Source organism: Bombus pyrosoma, linkage group LG11 (genome assembly GCF_014825855.1).
Source record: "Bombus pyrosoma isolate SC7728 linkage group LG11, ASM1482585v1, whole genome shotgun sequence".
In the NCBI taxonomy this organism is placed as follows: domain Eukaryota; kingdom Metazoa; phylum Arthropoda; class Insecta; order Hymenoptera; family Apidae; genus Bombus; species Bombus pyrosoma.
Genome location: NC_057780.1, coordinates 15,720,703 through 15,742,101, shown reverse-complemented (window position 1 = coordinate 15,742,101; position 21,399 = coordinate 15,720,703). Strand labels below are relative to the sequence as shown.

Below are 21,399 nucleotides of genomic sequence, written 5' to 3'. Positions count from 1 at the left end.
ACGTTTATGTCTAGCTCACTTTTCCCTTCCTTCCCCATTTTTGTACAAATATATACATACATTCACGTTTATTTTCTGCCAAAGTATTTATTCTATAAATAGATAAATATATAAGGATCGTAATTTTGTAAGATCGAACCGAGCTTTCATGATCTTTAATATCACATCGATGTAAAAGTTTTGGAAGTAACTTATAGAACTTAACATGGGATGCACGCATGCGATCATTAATATGCAGGAATTCGTTGAACAATATCGCACGTGCCAGTTGCTTTCAAGAGAATCTTATCCGCAAAATTATCTGTTCGCGGCGTTGTTAAATACATTTATTTGCAGTTTATCATATTCGTGGAAACCTGTACTCTAATCTAACTTCTTTCGTAATCAAATATCCGTCGAAGCGCCCTTTGAACGATCGAGTAGATGGACGTCGTAAACGCACACTGGTTTGCCAAATATTTTATTGCAATACATAAAAAAATACGGATTCTTTGGTTATGGTTATGGTGGTTTGGACCCGCTATTCGAACCGTTTTACTTTTGAGCGTCGAGTAAAAGCAAAGCAAACAACGCGAGAGTCTCGCTCAAACGTATCCTCCTAGTTTCCCAGACATCTTCTTTGGAAAATTTTAACGTCACGAGTAACAAGAAAACAATAATGGCATGTAAAGTACAACGCTTTTTCCTCTTACCTTGGGAACGCGTTCGATAATTTACGGACTCGTCATTTTCCTTTCAACGTAATCGTCGGTTTAGCTACTTCGACTAAATAGATCAACAACGCGAATATGAATGCAATGAACATTGTGTTAAATCGATCCTGAAAGGCGAGTTTTGTAAGAGATGTATCGATTTATCGATTGCTTCAGAGAACAGCGTCCTCTATTTTGCACGGACGTATCTCGATTAAACGAAGAATCGATGAATACAAGGAGCTTGTGTAAATGTGAGTTTAAACGTGTCATAACATTCGCGTGGCATGCACGTAGTCTTGAAAACTACTGAAACGTATATAGAAAAGAAAAAGAATCGGCTGTACCTTTTTGGGAGAAACACATCGGGCGGTTACATGCGACCGTAGCACAGTCGGATAGTCGGTGTCCCGTCGAGGATGGCCGAAGAGAGCCGGATCGAACCGAACGGGCACGAGGCAACAGGCGGCTCGTTTTAAACCCGTGGCCCGTGGCCTACGGGGAGTTTTCAAAGCAGTGGGCTGGCAGTGAGCCGTCGGCTTTCACAGCGCGTGTTTCGCTGGTGCGTTGTATATCCGTTGATGAACGTAGGTTATGTTACGATCGTTCTTCTAGATTTCGATATTCAACGTTTTTGCTCTTCTAGGATACAGCACGCGATACGATTTACGATTTGTTACGATTTCTGAGTGCAGTCTCGTGATAGGTGTTGTCGGTGTAGCATCGAGACGTTTGACGTAACGTTGTTGAATCTTGTAATGCTTTACGAGAAACATTCGCGAGGTAAAGAGTATATACGCGTTGGTTGAAATTATCGGTAATCGTGCGGGGTTGAAAGATATATTAGCTGTACAATCGACGTTGTTCGACTTTGTCGAAAATAGAGCTGGTGTAAAAAGGAATGGTTTTCACAGAAGGTGACTGAATGGTTGAACGATTTATCGGTTAAGAAGAAAAAGAGCGCGCGGCGAAAGCCATTTGAAACCACCCAGTAAACACGCAGTCTTCTCGAATAGACGAAAGTTTATGTTTGACGACAAATATCAAACGAATCGGTTAAGATCGCCGGCGCGTGCTTAGTGACGGGAGTCGTTCTATTTATCTTTGGACGTTAACGGTGCTGAAGTGAGAGATATCGGTTTTCTTTTGGGGAAAAGTCTGCTGTGGACCATTGGGACGTAATTTTCATCCTGGAAACTCGGTCATGGCGGTTCTCGGATTCGAAAATCACGGAATCTGAAACGTTTTCCCGGCTTCCTGGTAAATTGATTTTTCGTCGAGATCTGAAGATGACGACACCGGTCGAGCGGGGACTGCTTGTCCTGTCGCTCCTCACTGCGATCTGTCAGGGCAACGAACTTAAGGACTACTGTTCCAAGCACAAATTCGACAATTTACCACCCGGTGGCCTCAGGTTTACGAAGGAGGTCGTGACAACAGAGTACGCGAACATCGGAGCGTTCAAAGCGCTTCACTGTTGTCTACGAGGATACAGGAGTATCGAATGGTGAGCGTCACTTTATTATCCTACTGTTAAGATTAAGAAGATGGTGTTAAAATAATGTTAATAAAATTTGAAAATTGTGAAAAGAAAGAACACCGCGTATGTAGATTTGTCAGATGGAGCGTAACCGATGAAAACACGAGCCGCGCGTGGAATCTCGTGCGAAGGTTAAACGATGTGTCTGGTCAAGTTGATTTGAGTCGTAATTAACGCATAGGTTACTCGGCCTATTTTCGTTTTCAAGCTTAACGTAGCTTCGCGTCGATGAGATACGAGAAACGCATAAATCGTAGTCCCGCCGACGGAAGAAGTGTAACGGAATATCCCATGATTTTACTTGGATGTCCTGACTGTTCTTAGTCACGCTCTTAGGATTTGAATGACATTCTCGACATTCGCGTAGGCTGATGCAATTTCTTGCCACTTTTTTTTATCAAACTCGACGAATACCTGGAAGTGTATCCACTGTATCCACTGTTCGCTCTACTGATTTACTACATTTACGGAATACATATATGCGTATGCTTTTTTTTTTTTTGTTTAAACCATCATCAGAGTATTACGTTAAACCGGTTATTAGTCTGTCATAAAATACGCTCGATTTAAAACAAACATCGTCTTTGACAAAGTACACATCGGCTGAACAGAGAAACACGAAGAGGACTTGGTAAATTGATTCCGAATAAACATTGGGAAGTTGGAGAGACACGTTACTCTGTTCGCTAAAATGGCGTCGTATGGTTTGTCAAAAGCGTAACAGGTTTCCAGTGGAGAGGATATTCGCGTTGGAGATAATCGTAAAAAGGAGAGCGAAGAAGCGATCGGTTATTGGAATTGCTGGGGACGCGGCGTGGTGCTGCAGCGTTGTGCGGCGCGGTACGGTGTGGCGACGAGGCAAGCGAGTCACGTCACGTCACCCGGTAATAACGTTTCTGGGAAGCGCTTGTTTATTCCACGATAAATCTAGAAACACGGTACGAAGTACGAGATGAAAATCGCTGTAGGGGGTCGCAGTTTGAGACGCGTTCGGCTGTCCCCTTCGTAACCGCAAGGCGAGCTAACAAAGACACGGTTCCGAGAAGAGACCTTCGAGGGGTCGACCGGCCGATTTGCCGAATCCCTTCCGCACCGGGAACTTTATTATTCCTGGGACAAAGTGGGATTTTAGCTCGGCTATTGTGCGCTGCGCGCGCGTTCTCGGTATACTCCTCCAGGTGTCAAACGGTATAGTTGTTGCACGCATTCACTGGCCTCTGCTGCTCTCGAGAAGGAGAGGTTGTCGCGTCTGGTTCTCGAAAAGTCCGAGGGTTAACGGACGTGTGGCCATGCTCCCGCTCCCGCTCTCTGTCCACACCTGTTACGTCTCTATCGAGCGTGTCCATCTAAAGCATGCCGCTTCCCGACGATGAACACGCACGAAATTATGCGGATGTTCGTTCGCAGGTCGCCCAACTTTCTCTCTCTTCCTCCGATCCTTCCATCGATTCTGTCTAATCGATTCCAACGGGCCGTCGTCCTGTCTATTGTCTTTTTTACGTGTATAATATTTCTCTCTATCCCGGTCGATATCGTTTTTACGGATAATTCTCACGCGCATAACCTCAAGCGCATAGTCCTTCGATTTTTTACATTTCATTTCGTATGCTGCGGTGATTCTTGTCTGCGGTAGTTAAACATCGGAAAATCTGATTACCAGTCGTTTCGCGTTCTCCGAAATACCGATTCTTAGATCGACGTGTTCGATGTGTATCTGCTGAACGTTTCTGTAACTATGTACATGTGCTGCTTTGCCTACCAGGCTTTCCGCCATCTTGAATGCACGAGTATGCAAGCGGACGTTTCACGACGGACAAAACATCGCGGGTACGAATCGAAAATGACGCGCTACACCACCACCGGTGCTTTCGTTTGTATCATAATTTCGGCGAAAATATTCGAAACCACTGCATCCTCGTTTTTCCCTCGATTCTTCTTTACGCTTCGCATACTCGCAAACGAGCATTTCTTTCGGGCGTGTTTGCAAAGTACCAGGACGAAAAAATCGGCGTACGAGACGGCCATTTTGAAAAAAACAACTGCTCGTAGCTGTAATCGGCGAGAAGGAAAGAGAGAAGAGAAAGAAAGATAGCCAAGATTCCACTCCTTTTCCTGGGCTCCGACGTTTTTTCCGCTTTTTGCTTTTCCCCGTAAGCGATTTTCTCCCTTTCTTCTTCCGGCGCGTATCGCGTCGATGACGATTCCGAGAAAGAGGAACACGAGGGTCCGAATAGAACAAGGGGCGAAATCGTCGATGCGTAAATGTCCGACCGATGCTTTTTATTAGCGGTCGAATTCATCCGCGGAACAAAGGATACGCGGAAGGCATAAATTAAACACCTCTCCTCTTGGTTCAGTCGCGATAGAGCTGCGCTTCATCGTTCTTTTACATCTTAAATTTCCGTTCGTCCCCGTTACAGAATTGCAGAGAATTCGAACGAAACAGCAACGATTTATGCATTTGTAGAATTTCACAGCAGTCATCTCCATTCTTCAAAAGTGAAACGCGTCTATCGATATGACGTTTCATCTTTCTGCCTCTCGGCTATTTACATATACGTTTGCACGAAATTATTTTCATCGTTCGCGAGAAAGTGCCGGTATATTAGTATAAAATGTTGCATTGCAAACAATTTAGACTCGCGAGGATGCAGCGGCGTTATCAATGTTATATTGTATAGCGTGTAGGGCTTCGCGGCGCGCACACGCTCCACAGACGAACGTAAAGAACAAAGGATGAAATTCAAGCGAAATCGTTGATGCGCAAATGTTCTCGGTTGAATGTCCTCGATGCGCGTTTCACCGGTAGAAAGTGGCGTTGTAACTAGTGGCAACATCCGGCTACGTCTAACCGCCAAGGTGAACTCCTGAAACGTGGCCGCGTTATATTTTGTATTTTATCTCGATCTGACGAGCGATTCGCGAGGAAGATGGTGCGACTGACCATGCGATTCGCGCATCTCGCGTCCCGAACCAGTGGCGATCGTCGACAAAAAACTGGAAACCACGTGCAACGCGGCGCGTCGTTCGAACCACTGACCGACACGACGCGCGTGTCGCCACCTTAATGCGTCACGTTTCTCGTCGAACGAAGCCAATTTTATGCATATACGTATCCGTCGAGTCGCCGGCGAGTCGTGCGAAGGACTATCATCAGAGACGGTTTATTTGAATTTATGCTTGAAATATTCGGCGAATCGAGGCAGTGCGCGGAAAAGTCGGCTTAACGGACATTACGAACGACCGTTGCGCAAATTCGACGTCCAGGCAAATTCGATTTGTCCACGTACGGTCTCGACGCGCTGCGACGAAATTTCAGCAACGGTAATTGCCGATTGATGGCGTCCGCGAATTTTCGAGTATCGCCGAGCGACGGCTAACGACAGCGGTAACGTGTACCGCTGCGAGCGGAGACGAGCGACGTAACGAAAAGTCATCCACTCTATGGTCGTAAGCGTGTTTTTTTACCGGTGGTCGTTTCGTTCCGTTCGAACGGCACGCATACAGTTACCATGTATCCGAATAATGACGATAGCGTGCGGAACGCGAACGAGGACCGGTCGCGAGTGGCACCGGGGATACGCTTCCGATGTAACGGAAGTCGGTAATCGTTTTGCGGAAAGTCGTTTCCCAATTGTCAGAGACGTCTCCTTTTCGTGTGTTTTTCATCGTCACGCGATAGTTTGCGTGCATTTATGTTTCAGCCGAGGCGCGTTTCCTTTCCACTGTTGTAGCTATTCTTCGTATAGTAACGTTTCGAGAGTTTGCAATCGTGACCATGGACAGGTTGTTGCCCTGTCTTTCCTTTCATGCGTTAGCGTTGAAGCTTTCCTGCTCGTCGTTATTTGCGGATGCGGATCGAAGCTCGTAGCTAGAATTTTTCCAACATTCGTAAGAGAAGGTGGCAAAGTGATGGTTGAGAGGTTGAAACGTGAAAAGGAAGGGCGACGAGAGGGAAGGATAGAAAAGAAATCGCAATTGCACGGACGTCGCATCCTGGGGAAAGTTGGAGGGCACGTATACGCGTCTGCGTTGGCTCGGAGGGCCTCGGGACTCGGATAATGACAAGCCAGAGAAACAGAACTGTAATTTTACATCGGCAAAGGGACGCATCATTCTTGCTGGCTTCTCTCGACTCTGCTCCTTCACGGAATTCGTTAAGACGATTTTCGAAGAGCGAGTATGTAATTCCTAGTATGGGACTGGTCGAAGCATAGCACCAAATTGACGACTGGCCAGTCTCTGCTGATTACGGTTCTCGAGCAACATTGAATACAAACACGAATAGCTCGATGATTTTTTTGCTTGGTCCGGACTCCAGTCGACGACCACGGGACCAACGGACTCGTCCTTTCTTCCGTTCCGTTGCGTTCATCGCAACCGGCGAACGCTGTCGACCGTACACACAGCAGCAGTTACTTACCTATACTGTTCGTTGGAAAGAATTGGAGAAAGAGACGGCAATTGTTCGCGTTTGACAAATTCGCGGAGGAAATTTGTTCGTCGACGTGGAAACGGCGCGTCGAGTATTTCCTCGGATTTTCGACGACGCTGGAAGCGAAGCCTAAATTTCACGGTAGCAGAACGCGGAAAAAGTTTTTCGATCTAGAAACCGTAGCTTCGTCTATCCGCTTCGTTTCCCGTGGCGGTTTTTCTCAAAGTTTGAAAAGCGCGAGTCGAGTGGAGAGCGCAGAACGGAGGAGCGAAGCGGCAGGCGACGAGAGGAGACGAATCGAGACGAGGGCGAATTTCCTCTTCTCTTCTCTTCTCTTCTCTTCTCTTCTCTTCTCTTCTCTTCTGCTGTCTCGGTTTCGTGTAATACGATCCGAGTGCATCGTGGCACGTGAACGCCGTGGCAATGCGATTGAATTTAAGGAAAGGCAAAAGATGCAGCAGCGCCAGTGTACGGTTGTCGGTGCCGAGAAAGGGGATCTTTCGAGCGGTGGCCGCGGTCTCCAGGCGTTATCGATGCAAATGCAACGGGTTGCATTTCGCAGTGGAAGGTATACGCTGCAAGGCCGTCTCTATCTTCAGCAACGTTGCCGAGAGAAAAAGTTTTCCTCTGTTCGAGAACCCGTTTCCTTTTCGCTCGTTCGTTCGTTCGTTCGTTCGCTCGTTCGCTCGAGGTCACGAGAACGTTTTCCGTCGAATTCGATCGCGCGAAACTCTGCTGCGGTCGGTCGAACAATAGGAAATCGTTGCGAAACATCGTCAGATCTTATCGCGGTACTTTTTAGTGGGAAAGCAGCGCAGACCGCTGCTTGCGAAACGCTCGTTGCGGTTTCCTGAAAAATTTGTATCATTGCGAAAAGCATAGGCACGGCCGCGCGGAACGTCGAATCGTAGCGTCATGTTGCGCCAATTTTAGTAGGTAGGTACGCGCGGTTACGCGATTCGCGCATAGTCGGCATCGAGCGGAGGCCTCGGAACGGAAGATTTCGTGGAATTATTTCTCTTCACCTTGGCGCACATCCGTCGCAATTTACGGCCGCATTGCGTCTCCGTTACGGGGAAAAGCACGTCAAAAGTTACTGCGCGGCTTCTCGGAAAGCGTAGACAAGAGCCCCCGTAGCCTCGAATTTCATTCTCGGTCAGCTTGCTCGTTCGACCATACGAGAATCGCGTTACACCGCGCGAGACCGATTAAACGAAGCGGCTCGCTTTAACACGCTTCTCGATTAACGGGACACGAAGGTGTCCTACTATGTGTCGTTATTATGCCTTTGCGTGTACGTAGAAATACCAGGCCGGGAAAGTTTATACCGGAAGCTGCCGTGCTTTTATTTGCTGTACAAATACGAGACGGTTGTTTGGAGAACGCGTTGCGCGCGTCACGGTTTTTTCCAACGGCTTTTCAAATTTTCGATAAATCGCGTGGCTGGATGGCAACGACGAACGAGCATCGATAACGCGTCCCAACAACATTCCTCTACAACATTTCGTAACCCGAGGCTCATTGTATTTTTATCTTCGCGTCCAACTGTCTCTTCTCTCGGTTAGATGGCGAGATACCTACTATATTTACCGGTTGCGTGACCCGCGCTGACTCGTTACGTTGCACAAATTTCTATCCAATAACATCATTTCCAAGCTGCGGTATAATCGTCGGTTTTTCCAACCGCGCGTCGCATCGTTGCTGCACCTGCGCCAATCATTCTTGCGAATCAGCGATTCTTTTTTCCCCTCTTTGCTTTTTGCCAGTCGGCGTTTATCCTTGCAAGTAAAAGGCTAATTTCTTGCTTCCTTTCCTTGCTTTAATTTACCACCTGATGAGTAGAAATTAGCGTCCGACCATCGAGAGTTTGATTTTCCCCGAGTCTTAGGAAAGCTTGAACGAGCTAGTTCGAAAGTGGCACGACGATAAATAGAAGCGAGTTTGCTCGGGGTTCGAGAAGAACGCGTTTTCATTTGGACGGAAAATTCGGAAATTCAGCGACAACGGAGAAACCGTGAGAAAGTGTCCTATGGCGCGGGCATCGCGTATAATAATACTCGACGCAGAGGTACGAATATGCGGTGGCAAGCTAAACGTGTACAGTAGACGAGAGCCTCCTAGCCGCGCTCGACGGAGCTGCAAGAACGTGTAGGAGAACGGGAAGGTAAAAACGCGAAAGAGAAGCGCTTTCGTCATTCGCCGAGGTCGTACCTTTCCCGCGACTCGCTTCTACCGATCGACACTGCCGATTTCTCGTCGTTTGCCATTCTTTCTTGGAAGAAACTCGCGAAATCCAAGCTGCGGATCGATCGCGCATCGCGAAACGCCACGTTGCAAAATAAATCCGTCGAGGCTACGGTCGGTCGCCACTTTCCTCGGTTCCGTGGCTTGTTGTTACTTCCGATCGGTCATCGGCGTTTCTCATCCCGAGATGCAATCGCGAACACGTTGAAGCGAGATAGGAGCGATTTGCAACTGAAAGGTGAACGCGAACGTTCATCCGTGAGGTTGCAGAAAAAGACGAAAGAGAATGGTTTGAAAAAAGCAAACGAGAGATGGTTTTGTCGAAAGTAAATGGTTCGGGGTATTTGTTTAGGGCCTCGATATGGAAAGCGTCGCGACGTAACGACGGATATCCATCGCCGCAAATATTTGAGGGAATCTCGTTTATTTTTCTACCGATACTTCCCTGTTTGCGTTCGCGAGAATCACGAGTCACGAGTTTGGATTCACCGTTACTCGAAGCAAAACACTCGGCGGATGCGTCACGCTTTGCTAATTACCAACCGACCACGAACGAGAACACCTGGAACGAACAATTTTCAGGAAAAATCCTATCCGCGCGGCACCGTTAAAAAGCAACGGAACAAACAATCCTATGTTTTCCTTACTAATTTCGTTATTGTTCCAACGAATAACAGACGCCGCTCTCTCGTTGCGATTTTAGTGAAAATTCGTTCGGCCTTTTTTCTCCCTTTTTTTATCCGAGATTTTCCACCATTGTAAACCCTTTCCTCCGTTAGTCTCATCGATCGGAAAATTCGTTAAGGCGATATAAATCCGGCCTCGATGAAATCGCCTCGCATTCCGCCGACAGAAAATTGCGTTTGGATTGCGCGTTTAATGACTGTTGGCTGAATACGTTCGAGGTTTTCAAAATCGGATATCACGCCGTATCATTCCGTTGATCAAAATATCGTCACCTGGAAACGGTCATCGTAGCGTCACAGAGCAAAATCACGTTCGCTCGTTGACAAAGCGACTTTGCCAAACAGATTTCGAGAATCGTTGTTAATAAGTAGGCCGGTGATGGATCGCTCCTAAACCACATCGCTTAATTCGAAGCTATACGGCGTCCATATTTACATATCGACTGAAAATGTATATTTGCCGATGGCACGACGGCGTGGTGACGCTGGCAGGGAAATGCGACCGGCTGCGGATGCAATTTGCATTTGGAATGTTTTCACGGGGATCAATGAACGAGAGAAAGAGAGAGAGAGAGGGAGGGAGAATCTTCGAAGAAGCCGATAATACACCTCTTCCTCGGGAGCTGCGTCTACCCGATCTTATGGATTCGAGCTCGTGACAATCGCGCGCTTGCGGACCATTTTGCCTTCGATACGACGTCGTTCCGGTATCGTCTCGACGGGCGTAAAGTGTCCGGTTCTCGAATACGACTGGGAAGCAGAGGAACGACAAAAGGAAACGAGAGAAGGAAGGGAAAGGGAAAGGGAGAGAAGCGCGTGTGCGAGATGCCTTGCATGTTCCATGAATGTTACCGTTTACACGGGAATACATCTGTAGACAGGAACGCAGGTGCAACTTGCAGGAGGGAGACATGTGGAGTCGCTGGTCGAACCACTTTCTTCCTTATACACGCGATAAATTTCCATCTCGCTCGGGCCCTCGATGTCTGGCTGCCTCTTCCTCCCCTTTTTTCTATTCCTTCGCCCGGGTCTCTCGCCCTCTTCTTTGTCAGTCCCGTGTTTCCCAACGCAACTTCTTCGCTGCCCGGTTTCTCCTCGTATTCCACCGTCCACTTGCTTTCTCTTGCCGACCGACGAAAATCGCGGTGAAGTTTCGCTCGCGAAGGAAGAGAGAGAGAGAGGACATTGACGAGGATTTTGCACGGCCGACCTTTTCAAAGAGTTACGCTTTAGAAGTTTATTTCAGTTACTTGTTTACTCATTCCGCATACGGAAGAGAATTCACATTATGGTAGGAAATAATCAGTGTGCAAATACGTAAAAAAGGTTCGTTAACAAGAAGAATAGGTATAAAGAAAAAGATAAGAAAAACAGGTACGAAGATCGAAAGAAGTAAAATTGTTCCTGTTGCGGTTGACTGATAGAAGAACGAGTGGATGAATTTGTAATAGAACAATATATTGAAATAAATAAAGGTATAAGTATATGCTGATTCAGAACCTCGCTCTTGCGATGTTACAATACGATAGAAGAAGCTATGATAGCGGGCAGGTTCATATGTTTATAGCAAAAGACATTACCAGAAAGTTAAGCTTGTAGCTGTAGTTGAATGCTGCAAGAGGAACAGCAATAGAAATCTACTTATGTCTCTTTTGTTTCTAGACCCTGTAATTCAAAATATAATTTATATTCAAGGACACAATAATGCGTCCTCTCCTTATTTCCAATTTTTTTGTTTCGTTAAATTCTATTCTCTTCGTAACAGCGGTCTCCAGGTCACGAATATACAAAAGTAAAGATGCAGAGTTTCTCCTGAAGTGATTACTTCAACGGTTCTGTTCAAGTATTACAAGATTTTGTAAATTTCCCATCTGAATGTTTCGACGATGCGAGGGAAAAAAGCCCAGAGCGTTATGCGAGACATCTGAAATCTGGTTAACTGTATCCGAGCTAGAGGAATTTGAATTATTTGCGTAGAAGAAATATAGCTACATAATCCGGTAGACAACATGGAACCGGTTGATTGCGACGCGTCGACCGAGCTATACACGCATATACATACATACGTCGAAGCTATGCGCATTACGCATAGCTGTTAGTGAGAAATCTATAAATAGTTGGAGCGCATAGCGATCAGCGCGAACTGACGTTAGTTATTCACGTCTTCTGCCTGTCGAGTGCCAGACGCGATCGATTTTTCCCTCCCGAGTCCATTCGTTTCTTTTTCACGATTGTGAAAGTAAACATCGCTGGCCGAGATTTCGCTCCGGTCCTGGCAGCCGATTCGCGTTAGGCTGCTTTCACACGCAGATACGCGTTTCGTAGTACGCGTGTCGCGGGCTGCGTACCGCGTGAATATCGTCGTTCGTTTTCACGTTTCGCCTTCATAGGGAAAATGTGTTGCCAAGATACAGGAAATGTCGATATCGATGCTGTGTCTCGCGAGACTCGTCCTGCGAACGCTTCCATATCGGTGCATATGTATTTTCAATATCTTGGTGTGAGAGCTGCCTTAGTTTCATTTTAGTCGCGGAATTGGTGCATCGTCCGCGAATAGTCCAGACAGATGATATCAGTTTTGGAAAAGGGAAATCAAGGTTGGAGGTAATGGAGGATAGTAACGCGACAAGCGCGAGGAGAGAGAGAGAGAGAGAGAGAGAGAGAATGGTCGGTCCGTTTGCGTGAGTCATCCTTCGTTTCACTCTGTCCATTGTTTCCACGATGCGATTCCTCGAACTCGTTTATGTAAATTTTCTTCGTTTCAAGAGGCGGGGTTGGCGTGGTAGATTGTTACTCTAATTAGCATCGAGTTTCGATATTGGGAGGGTGGGGTCGACAGTTTGTCGAGTTTTTCCAACTCTCGTCTAAATTGCGCCGATGCGATGGCAAAAGTGTGTGGCGGTCGTATTTGCCGGAATTCAGCGAGAGTTACTTTTTGACTTTTCTCGAGTTATCGATGACGCGAGAGTAACGGCGTAATTCGATCTGTAGAAGGCAAAGAATCGGGTTCGACGTTTTCCACACCTCCAGTTTGCCATTTCGTTCGGCAAGAGAGAACAAGTTCCTTTGTGACCGCACCAACCATTTTCTACGTTCTGCTTACTCTACCGCTCGGCCAAATTTCATACCGAAGTGGCCGCCGCGTACTAATTCGCGTTCCCGTTAATGCAACTTCCTTTTTAGCTAACGCGCGTTTCTCGGTAATTAAACGACGTCCCGCTCGGTGGTCGCTTTCGGATCGTCGCGATCGACGATCGTTTAGGAAATGAAAGCTACCTTGGTTGAGACGATGCGAGGGGAGGATAACGAGAGCAGATGTATTTCGTTGAAGCGGATGCGTGGAAGGGGTCAGCCGATCGAACGAAACTGCTAAATTCCATCGCCCGTGTAACCCGGCGTTCGAGGTCCATGGTTAATCGGTACTTTGAATTTGAACGGGTGCACGCAGATGGGATGGAGAAAAAGGGAAGGCAAGCCGGAATTTGGAAATTCCAGGCGGTCTGGAGTTTGGAATCTTGTCCGGGTTCAAACAGGAGAGAGCAGGGTCCGGATCTAATCAGAGTTCGGAACAGTTACGGATGCAGGGTAGCTCGTGCAAATCGTCCGTAGCACGTAAATAGTTGGGATCTGCGGAGAGCTTCGCATTCTTCCGGTTTCCCGGCCGGAACACCGTTGCTCCTCGTTCTCGTATATCGGAACCACCTTTCGACCAAACGTGGTTGAAAAGTTGCAAATTCCCAGGTCCCATTTTCCTATTGCTTCGTCGATGCGAACGGAGCGAAGACGACGATCGTCGAACGTCGATCGAGGTTCTCTATCCGCTGCTTCTTGTCTCTATGGTTAAATTCTACGTCGGTAATCGGATTTGTTTATTTGATTGATCCGGTGGCAAAGGGTTGCTGTGCATCGAATTCGGGCAAGGCAGTTTGCTTATGGCGTTATTGTCGCTAACGTTGCAACGCGCATAACGTTGTTACGAAAACCTATCTAGCATTTCGCTGGAGCGTGCACGTTTTAGCGGAGTCAAGAGACCTTATTCGCGTTCCGAGTTTACGTTCAGAAGCGAAACTCGGTCAGAAGAGTTTCCCTGTTCGCGGAACGTGGCGTGCTTTCGATATTCTGTTTCCAGAAAGTACACCTTCCGTGGAATCATTAAGTGAAAAAGTTGAAAAGTACCTCGCCAGAATTTTCTCGCTGACTTTCCAGATATACCAGGGAACCTTTTGAAAAATAAAATCGGCCAAGCGAGCTGATTTCTAAACGTCGAACGTCGAGAACCGGAAATCTGGAAGAAAACGACACGAGGTGAATTAGGCAGCTATCTCGGGGAAAGCTCAGCTAATTAGGCGGAAGTCTGTCGGGATTTATGGCGGACGTTCATGCCCGAAAACGGTGCTACGTAGATGTAGCGTAAAAGCAACCGTGATTGCTGTATGTGGAAAGGGTATCCTTGCCGATGCGACTGCACGCGCCCCGATTATGTATTGGCTTGGCAACTAAGTGATTGCGGATTTTGCGATTACCATCTAATGACAAACTCCGCAATCACTTAGTTGCCAACCAAATAGCTCCTTTTTAGATGAAAGCGCGCTTCGTTCGTCGGGTTAAAGCGGGTGAAAAGCAGCGACTCAAAGGGTCATTAGCTGCGGAGAGTTTGCCGGTTCTTCGAGAACTCGCGGGAAACCTGCTGAAACATCGAGATATAGTCGCGACCGAGCGAAACAATAAAACGATCTCGGCGACGCTTCACGTGGAGTCCGGTTGTAGTCTCGCGTGACAAGCCACGAACTCCGAGGTAAATGGCCTTTCGGCTGCCTTCCGAGGAGCAGCAAAGTCTTTATCGCGATGTTTGAAAGCAGTTGCGAGAAAATGTGGCTTCCGCGCCGAACGATCCCTCGTTCCAGCGATTTATTAACGCGCCGCCGCCGTCTACTGGAAAACCCATCGTCCTCGAAATTCGAACAGCAAGCAGAGGAGGACTACTCATGCTGCAGTGATTTCGAGTCGCGTGTTTTACTCGCGTTTACGTTGCACGCCGCAATCTTCCAACGATGTAGTCGAACTCCTGTCTCGCAACTCTTAACCCGGATGCAAACAATTCGATATCCTAAACGGGTTGCCCGTGTCAGTTTGCTGGCCGGTACTTGCAGAATCCATTTCACTCTCGGTCCGTGGCAAATGGATATCGGTCGATGCTCTATGATTGAAATTCCAAGGTACGACTGGTTTAGGTACGGTACGAGTTTGGTTCTGCGATAGCAGACCTATATATCCGCACGGTGGGATGATCGTGCAACTTGCTTTCCGGAAACTTGAAACCATCGAGAAATTTCACGAGTTGCACGGTGCCTTTGCGACGGTTCGGGAATTTATATATTACATACGTATAGACGCGTATACGTCGATGAAAGAGATAGTTTCGAAATTATGGCTGATTCGATTATTCGATCGGAATTCGATCGGAATATATTCGATGGTGTGACGAACGGATAGGCGAGCGCCGCGTGGTGTTGCGTCTTTCGTGACTAGATCGCGTGCATCAACGACAATAAAAGATCTCGCTATGCCTATGTAATATAAATATATCGTTAACCTAGATTGATAGAGGACGAGGGTCACGAGCGTCGGCCTTTTTACACCGAATAGTTGAGCGTCGAAAAGACTGACACGAATGCGAATTGGGTCTCCGCCGTTACGATTACGCACAGGCCGACGCTGATGAATCATCGATCGCGCGAAACGAATGCCGTACGCTCGAGTAAACAAAGTGAACGACGATCTTGGCAGAGTGTTTTTCTCGAGCGGCCGCGTATGAAACTCGCGGGAGCCATCGTCTCGAAATATCAGATTGTTAAGGGGGAAAGTATAAAACTGCCACGGTGAATAAACGCGAGTAAACGATTCGTGGAATCTCGAGTAGCACGCGATCACCGGCTACACACGTAGTTCGACTATCCAAAGGTTGATTACGCGTGCACTTGCGCGTGCCTCGCCGCTTCTCCAAGTTCGCCGCTCGCTCGAGAAGAGAGGTCCGTCAAGTCGGTGAAACTCTCGGCGATTCGATAACTCGCAACGAGCGATTCAACGCACGCGCCAATTTATCGTGTAAAAATGGAATTTTATATCGTTATCGTGCGATAGACACGAATATTTACGAACAAAAGATAAACGTTGATCGTTGAAAGAGGCGTGTACAGTCGAATGAACAAAAGAACGTGGCTATTGGAAACAGAGATCGGCTGGAAGACGAGAAGCGGAGGTGGAACGACGTTCATTTTCATGCGCCGAAACGCTCGTCGGGCGATTCTGCGTTGTGCGCGGACAAAGGAGATCGCGATTATGCACTCGTCACGTACTCTCTCCTCCGTACTTGTCTCGGAATGATAAATTCGCCAGCCATTGTCCCGTACCAGGAATCGCATCTTTTTCCGCGAACCCCTCAAAGGCACCGAATCAAGGTGTTGGCCGATCGAAATGATTAATAGTCCTTTAGGCGACCGAACGTTTCACGGAAAGAAGCGAGATTTTCAACGTCTTTCGCCCTCTCTTCGATCAAACGCGCAACACTGGCCTATTTCCGACTTGGGCCATCGTCTCCAAAAACCAACCGTTATACCCAGTAGTGGACAGTTGAGATACGGAAAAGAAACGCGGCGACGTTACATAAACACTTACCTCCAATCAGTTACCGATCACTTACCAGACCAAATATAGTAAATGTGGGTGTATGTGTGATTCCTTGGGAAAGCCGAGGCGAGAAGAGTCAAGCTGTACAAGTGTGACAACACGTGAACAATAAAAATTTCTTTTCAAGCTATCGTACCCTGGTTGGGACTCCTCTTGTGTACTGCTCCGTTATCTGGTTGCCGCAGTACTGTTACCTCGCTAACAATTTCGAACGTATACAACATAGTTACTTAAGCCTAAGTGCTCGTGTTTCAGGTTGTTACGTGTCTCCTGTTGAACTTAGCGCATATCCTGTTTGTACAATTTTCTCGGCCAACAATAGTACGTCGTGATTGCTGCATGAGTAAGAGACCGTGTCTAACGGAGGGCCGAGATATCCGAAAACTGAAACGCGACATGATTTCAGGACTATTCGTGTCTCCTGTTCAACGCGAATATTCTCATATCACAACCCTTTGCGAATGAGCGAGCGTCGCTGTGAACGAGAGGTATTGCAAGTTGAGAAAATATACAGGTTGAACGTTCGCGTTATTCATTTTTATTATTTTCATCAATATTCAGTTCATCATCATTGTCACTGTTACTAGAAATATTGAAACGTCTTTGAGCCGATTCATCGTTGGACGCAATTCGTTTCCACTGTCTGAACCACTGTCGTCGTCTTCTATCTTGTCAGGTTCAAAACAATGTTCGTTATCGCTATTATCACTATCGAACATGTTGTTTCTGGAACTTTTAGCCATCGTGTACAAGGTATTATAAAAAATATATAAAATATATAAAAAGCTTTCTGATACATCTGGTAATGCCATTGAAAGATTGAAATTCGTTCTGACTCGACCACCATCCTGCATCGCGAGTTTACGTTAAACGCAAGATAAGATTTCTAAAGATCTATCATTTTCATGACATAATACTCTTTAGTTTACTATACCCATGCGTAAATCTGTATAAGATTATCGCTCAGAAAAATAGACATACGCCAACCACTTCAAAATAACTATCCGAAGCTATGAACAGATTCTCAGATATCTAGACATATAGACATGTACACAGATTCTCCTCAGGATAAATAAAATGACACACATATGAGTGTTTTGGTTCTATGCCAAACGCATATATAAGTTCCTCGGCCAAATTCATGGTGTACACAGAACGCAGATATGCGGCGGTAGTCCGCAAAGGGTTAACACTTTGACTGCCACGCCGAAATCACATGTTTCGCTCAGGACGCCACGGGAGTATTTTTATTATTCAAAGCTTATAATGGGAAAATAATAATAAATCGATGATGTAAGACAACATTCTTCCCCAATGGACGGCTTATCTTATTGGTGGTTACCGGGTGACCACCGTGGCTCTTTGGTAACGGTTGATAGCGACATATTATAACAAGACTTTGTTTATTTCAACAAACCATTCGCATTCGTTGTTTCGTCGTAAGCAAAACGTGCAGAATATATCGTTGAAACGTGTAGAAGATATTAGTAAATAGTATTTGCTCATTCTGTATATAACAGTAAGATGGAGAAACAAGCGTGAGATTTTTATGATTTCGACGTAACATTCGGCTGAAATGGTAGAGGTTAAAAGAAATTATGTTTGTGATAAACCAATAGTAGTGGTAGATTACAACAGAGGAAAATGTGCTGTAGATTTATCAGATCGAACGATAGCATATTCTACGCCACATAGAAGACCATCAACTGGTATATAAAACTAGCTTTAGAGTTATTGTTAAATACATCAATTTCAAACGCGATGATACTCCACAAACAAGTTACAAAAACAAAAATCAGGGTATCAGATTTTAGAATGGCACTCGCAACGCACCTTACACGGTGCCATTCACCAGAGCCGCCAAATATACTTATTCGACAAAGATCGCGACACGAAATGGAGAAAAAAGAAGGGCAAGCGTACCTAGCACGAAAATTTTGCAGAGAGTGCTATAGAAAAAATATTAAACAGTTAGGATCGAAAATTGCTAAGAATCGGACCAAAAAGGTGACCACCTATCGTCCAGATTGTATCGATGAGCCACGTTTATGTTTAAAGCGTTTTAACACAGTGCACCGTTAAATGCAAGATTTCTTCTCATTTTCTTTTTTATTGATGTTCTAATAAAAATGTTTAATTGTTCAATCGGGTACTTTTCATTTCTAAATGTTTTCTATTTAGCGGTTATATTAAAAATGCCCTAACCGTCAATTTTCATTCAATTTTTACAATTGTAAGAAGTTGAAGCGCTCCGGTCACCAATGACCACCGTAGTGTCACAGGAGAAACCATGGCCGGTCATATATGACCAACGTAGCGGTCAAAGTGTTAACCCGTCTAAGCCTTACGACGCTTGAACTTTGACGTTTGTTTATTCGACCAGTCGCGGAGAGACGCGATCGCGAGCAAGCGCGTCAACGGGAGTCGTAAATTCTCGTTACGATTTGATAATCGACGCCACGAACAGATTGATCCCCTATTTCGATTAGGATAATGGAGGCGGTTTTAACGAGTAGAATGCTTGATTAACAGTTCAAAGATAGTATATATTTCCAACAACTTTGTAGAAAAGATAGTTACGCCGGTGCATAAGGGATAAGTTAAGTAGGTGATTGATTGAAGGGTGGAAACCCGTCTAAGAGATGTTGACTGTTCTAAAGTCGATGAACAAGTCAAGATATGTTGACTGATCTGTAGTCGTAGATCCAGTGAAGTCTGGTGATGATGCTGTTGCAAAGGAAAACTCTTGCTCGGTGCAGATTACCCCACCACTGGTCGCTTGTGGGTGGAATCCCGGGAAACATGGGAAAACCCACGTTCCCCAATTTTTAGCAGTAACCATAAGGAACCTCTTGACTCGAGGATGTTTTATGCAGCTTAACGGCCTTAACGGTAAATCAAAAAGCCTCGTTTTATAACAGTTCCTTAGAATTAGAGTGGCCACCTCGACCGAGGAATAGATTCCGGGCAACGCAAGGATTCATCCGACGAAACAACGTTCGATGTAATTTTTGCGCCCAAAGCATTGCTCTCTTACTCATGCAGGAATCACGTCACGATCTTTGTGGCCAAGAAAATTGTGTAAACAGGATATTCGCTAAGGTCAATCTTTTCCGCGAGGATATTGATTTCCTTCGTATTCCCGACACCTTCGAACGTTTCTTACCTTTCGTTCTTCCGAGGTAACCAGCTTCGTATTGTAATAATCGCTGCGTACCGTAGCGTAAATAATGAAATTTAAACGAATAAAAGTTAATCCATCGCCATTCCTTAATAGGTTTCGCGCACCACCGATATCGTTACTTCGAGTAGCACTTAAAAAGGTGTTAGAAAGGAGGTCGACGTACTGGTTATCGAAATCGTAAAAAGATTCAAAGAACCGTTTGAGATTCGCGCGACTCTAATCGCAATCGAAATCCCTTAACGAAGTTGAGGGAAGTGGCTGGGTAAACGAGACTCCGCTCTGCTTTTCAACGATTTCTCTTTCGCGAATGGTACGGGTTCGCAACGCGTTTCCCGTAGCATCGAGACCCGGCAAAATTGGAACGCGCAAGGTCGTTTGGAGACACGTAAAGGTGGCAAAGTTACGGAAGGAAGCCGAGATTCTGCTAATTGTTGCCGTAAGATTCCGCGTAGCACGAAAGACGCTGTAAGTCTAGTTGGAAATCATCGAACATTGGAGATCATCGAACGTGACGAGATTCCTTCGCGTGAATTGAAAACGTTTTCTCGAATTTTCGCGAAAGTTACGCAACAGATCGGTTTGCAAGCGTTGGAACAGAATTGCTGAAACCCATCGAAGAGACCGCGTACGAATCTGGCGTGAATCCTCTCGCCCGTTTCCAGGCGTTCTCGGTGATTCCAGCCAACAGAGAACGCGTTTAAGAACGTGGCTCACGATTACCACCAGCTATGTACTTAATTAAGTTGCAGCTGATTACTATCTAGCGGAAGTAAACTGTGACAAGCGACAGTTAGGTGGACGTGTCTGTACGTGTTATTAGCACCTGTTGTCTACGCTACGGTATCGCATTAGGCGACCTGACTGAGCTCTCTCGCGATATTAATACCGCCGCAAACACAAAGCGACGCGACGTTCCTGCGAACGTTACGCGCCGAGTTTAGGTAGGATATACGGTATCAGCGTTTAGAACGATGCGTTCCATCGATCGGTCCTTTGGACTCGAGGACAACGAAATTAACCCTTCCGCTTCGGGCGGCTTCTCCGCCGCGGCACTTCCGCTGAACGAGTCGCCGCGCCAAAACAGTGCACGGTGCGCGAGAAAGGTCGTCAGCGGCCGCGTTTATGGCTCACTGCAAACCGAGCTGCTCTGACGATGCTTTTCGTAGAAAAAAACTTCCCTCAAATCAGAGTATTTATAAGTTCTTAACACGCTCACTTTTAATTACAATTTGGAAACAAATAACATTACAGAATATAATAATATGATATAGTATAATATAATTGTATGATACTAATGGCTTTTAATAATGGTATAGCGTGCGATATTTTTCGAAACATGGTGTTACACACAGGCCAACATCGCAAATCTGGCACTGGTATCGCGATTCGCTCCACAGTTCCCATCAATCGATTATAATCGAAAGATACTTCGGTTTTTGTATCATTTTTTGCGTGCGATAATGACGTTTCGCGTCAACAAATTCTCCATTGTGGAAAGAGGACAACATATACATTGCCCTCTTGTCACACAATTTTATTGTTAATAAAAGGCTTGAGGGTGTATTAGGTCGTCCGAAAAGTTTCTTTCGTTTTATAAGCAAATAATAGATGCACAACATTTGTCGAATTACGTTTGAACCATGTTGTTTTTTCAAAACAAAGATCACAACGTTCGATAGATTAGGTTTCATGTTTGTATAAAGATGTGTCATTGTAAAAGACGTGTTTGTAAAAGAAAGACACTTTTCGGACAACGATTATACAATACTCGTCGTATGTACAATACGCGTCANTCTTGCTCAGAGCGACTATAGTCGCCCGAAAAGTTTCCTTCGTTTTATAAGCAAATAATAGATGCACAACATTTCTCGTTTTATATTATTTTATGGAATTTTACGTTTGAACCATGTTATTTTTTCAAAACAAAGATC

At 45.8% G+C, this 21,399-nt stretch overlaps 1 protein-coding gene across 2 annotated transcripts in view; it reads left to right on the top strand.

The window, feature by feature from the left end:
- Positions 1-896: 896 nt before the first annotated feature.
- The window catches only part of LOC122572405 (single Ig IL-1-related receptor-like), a 136,293-nt gene continuing 115,790 nt past the window's right edge, over positions 897-21,399 (top strand). For both annotated transcript variants that reach the window (XR_006318444.1, XM_043737337.1), the window contains exon 1: positions 897-2,199. Coding sequence is in view for 1 of the 2 variants with exons in the window: in XM_043737337.1 (XP_043593272.1) it covers positions 1,982-2,199 (218 nt within the window). In the remaining variant the exon portion in view is untranslated. The remainder of the gene's footprint in view (positions 2,200-21,399) is intronic.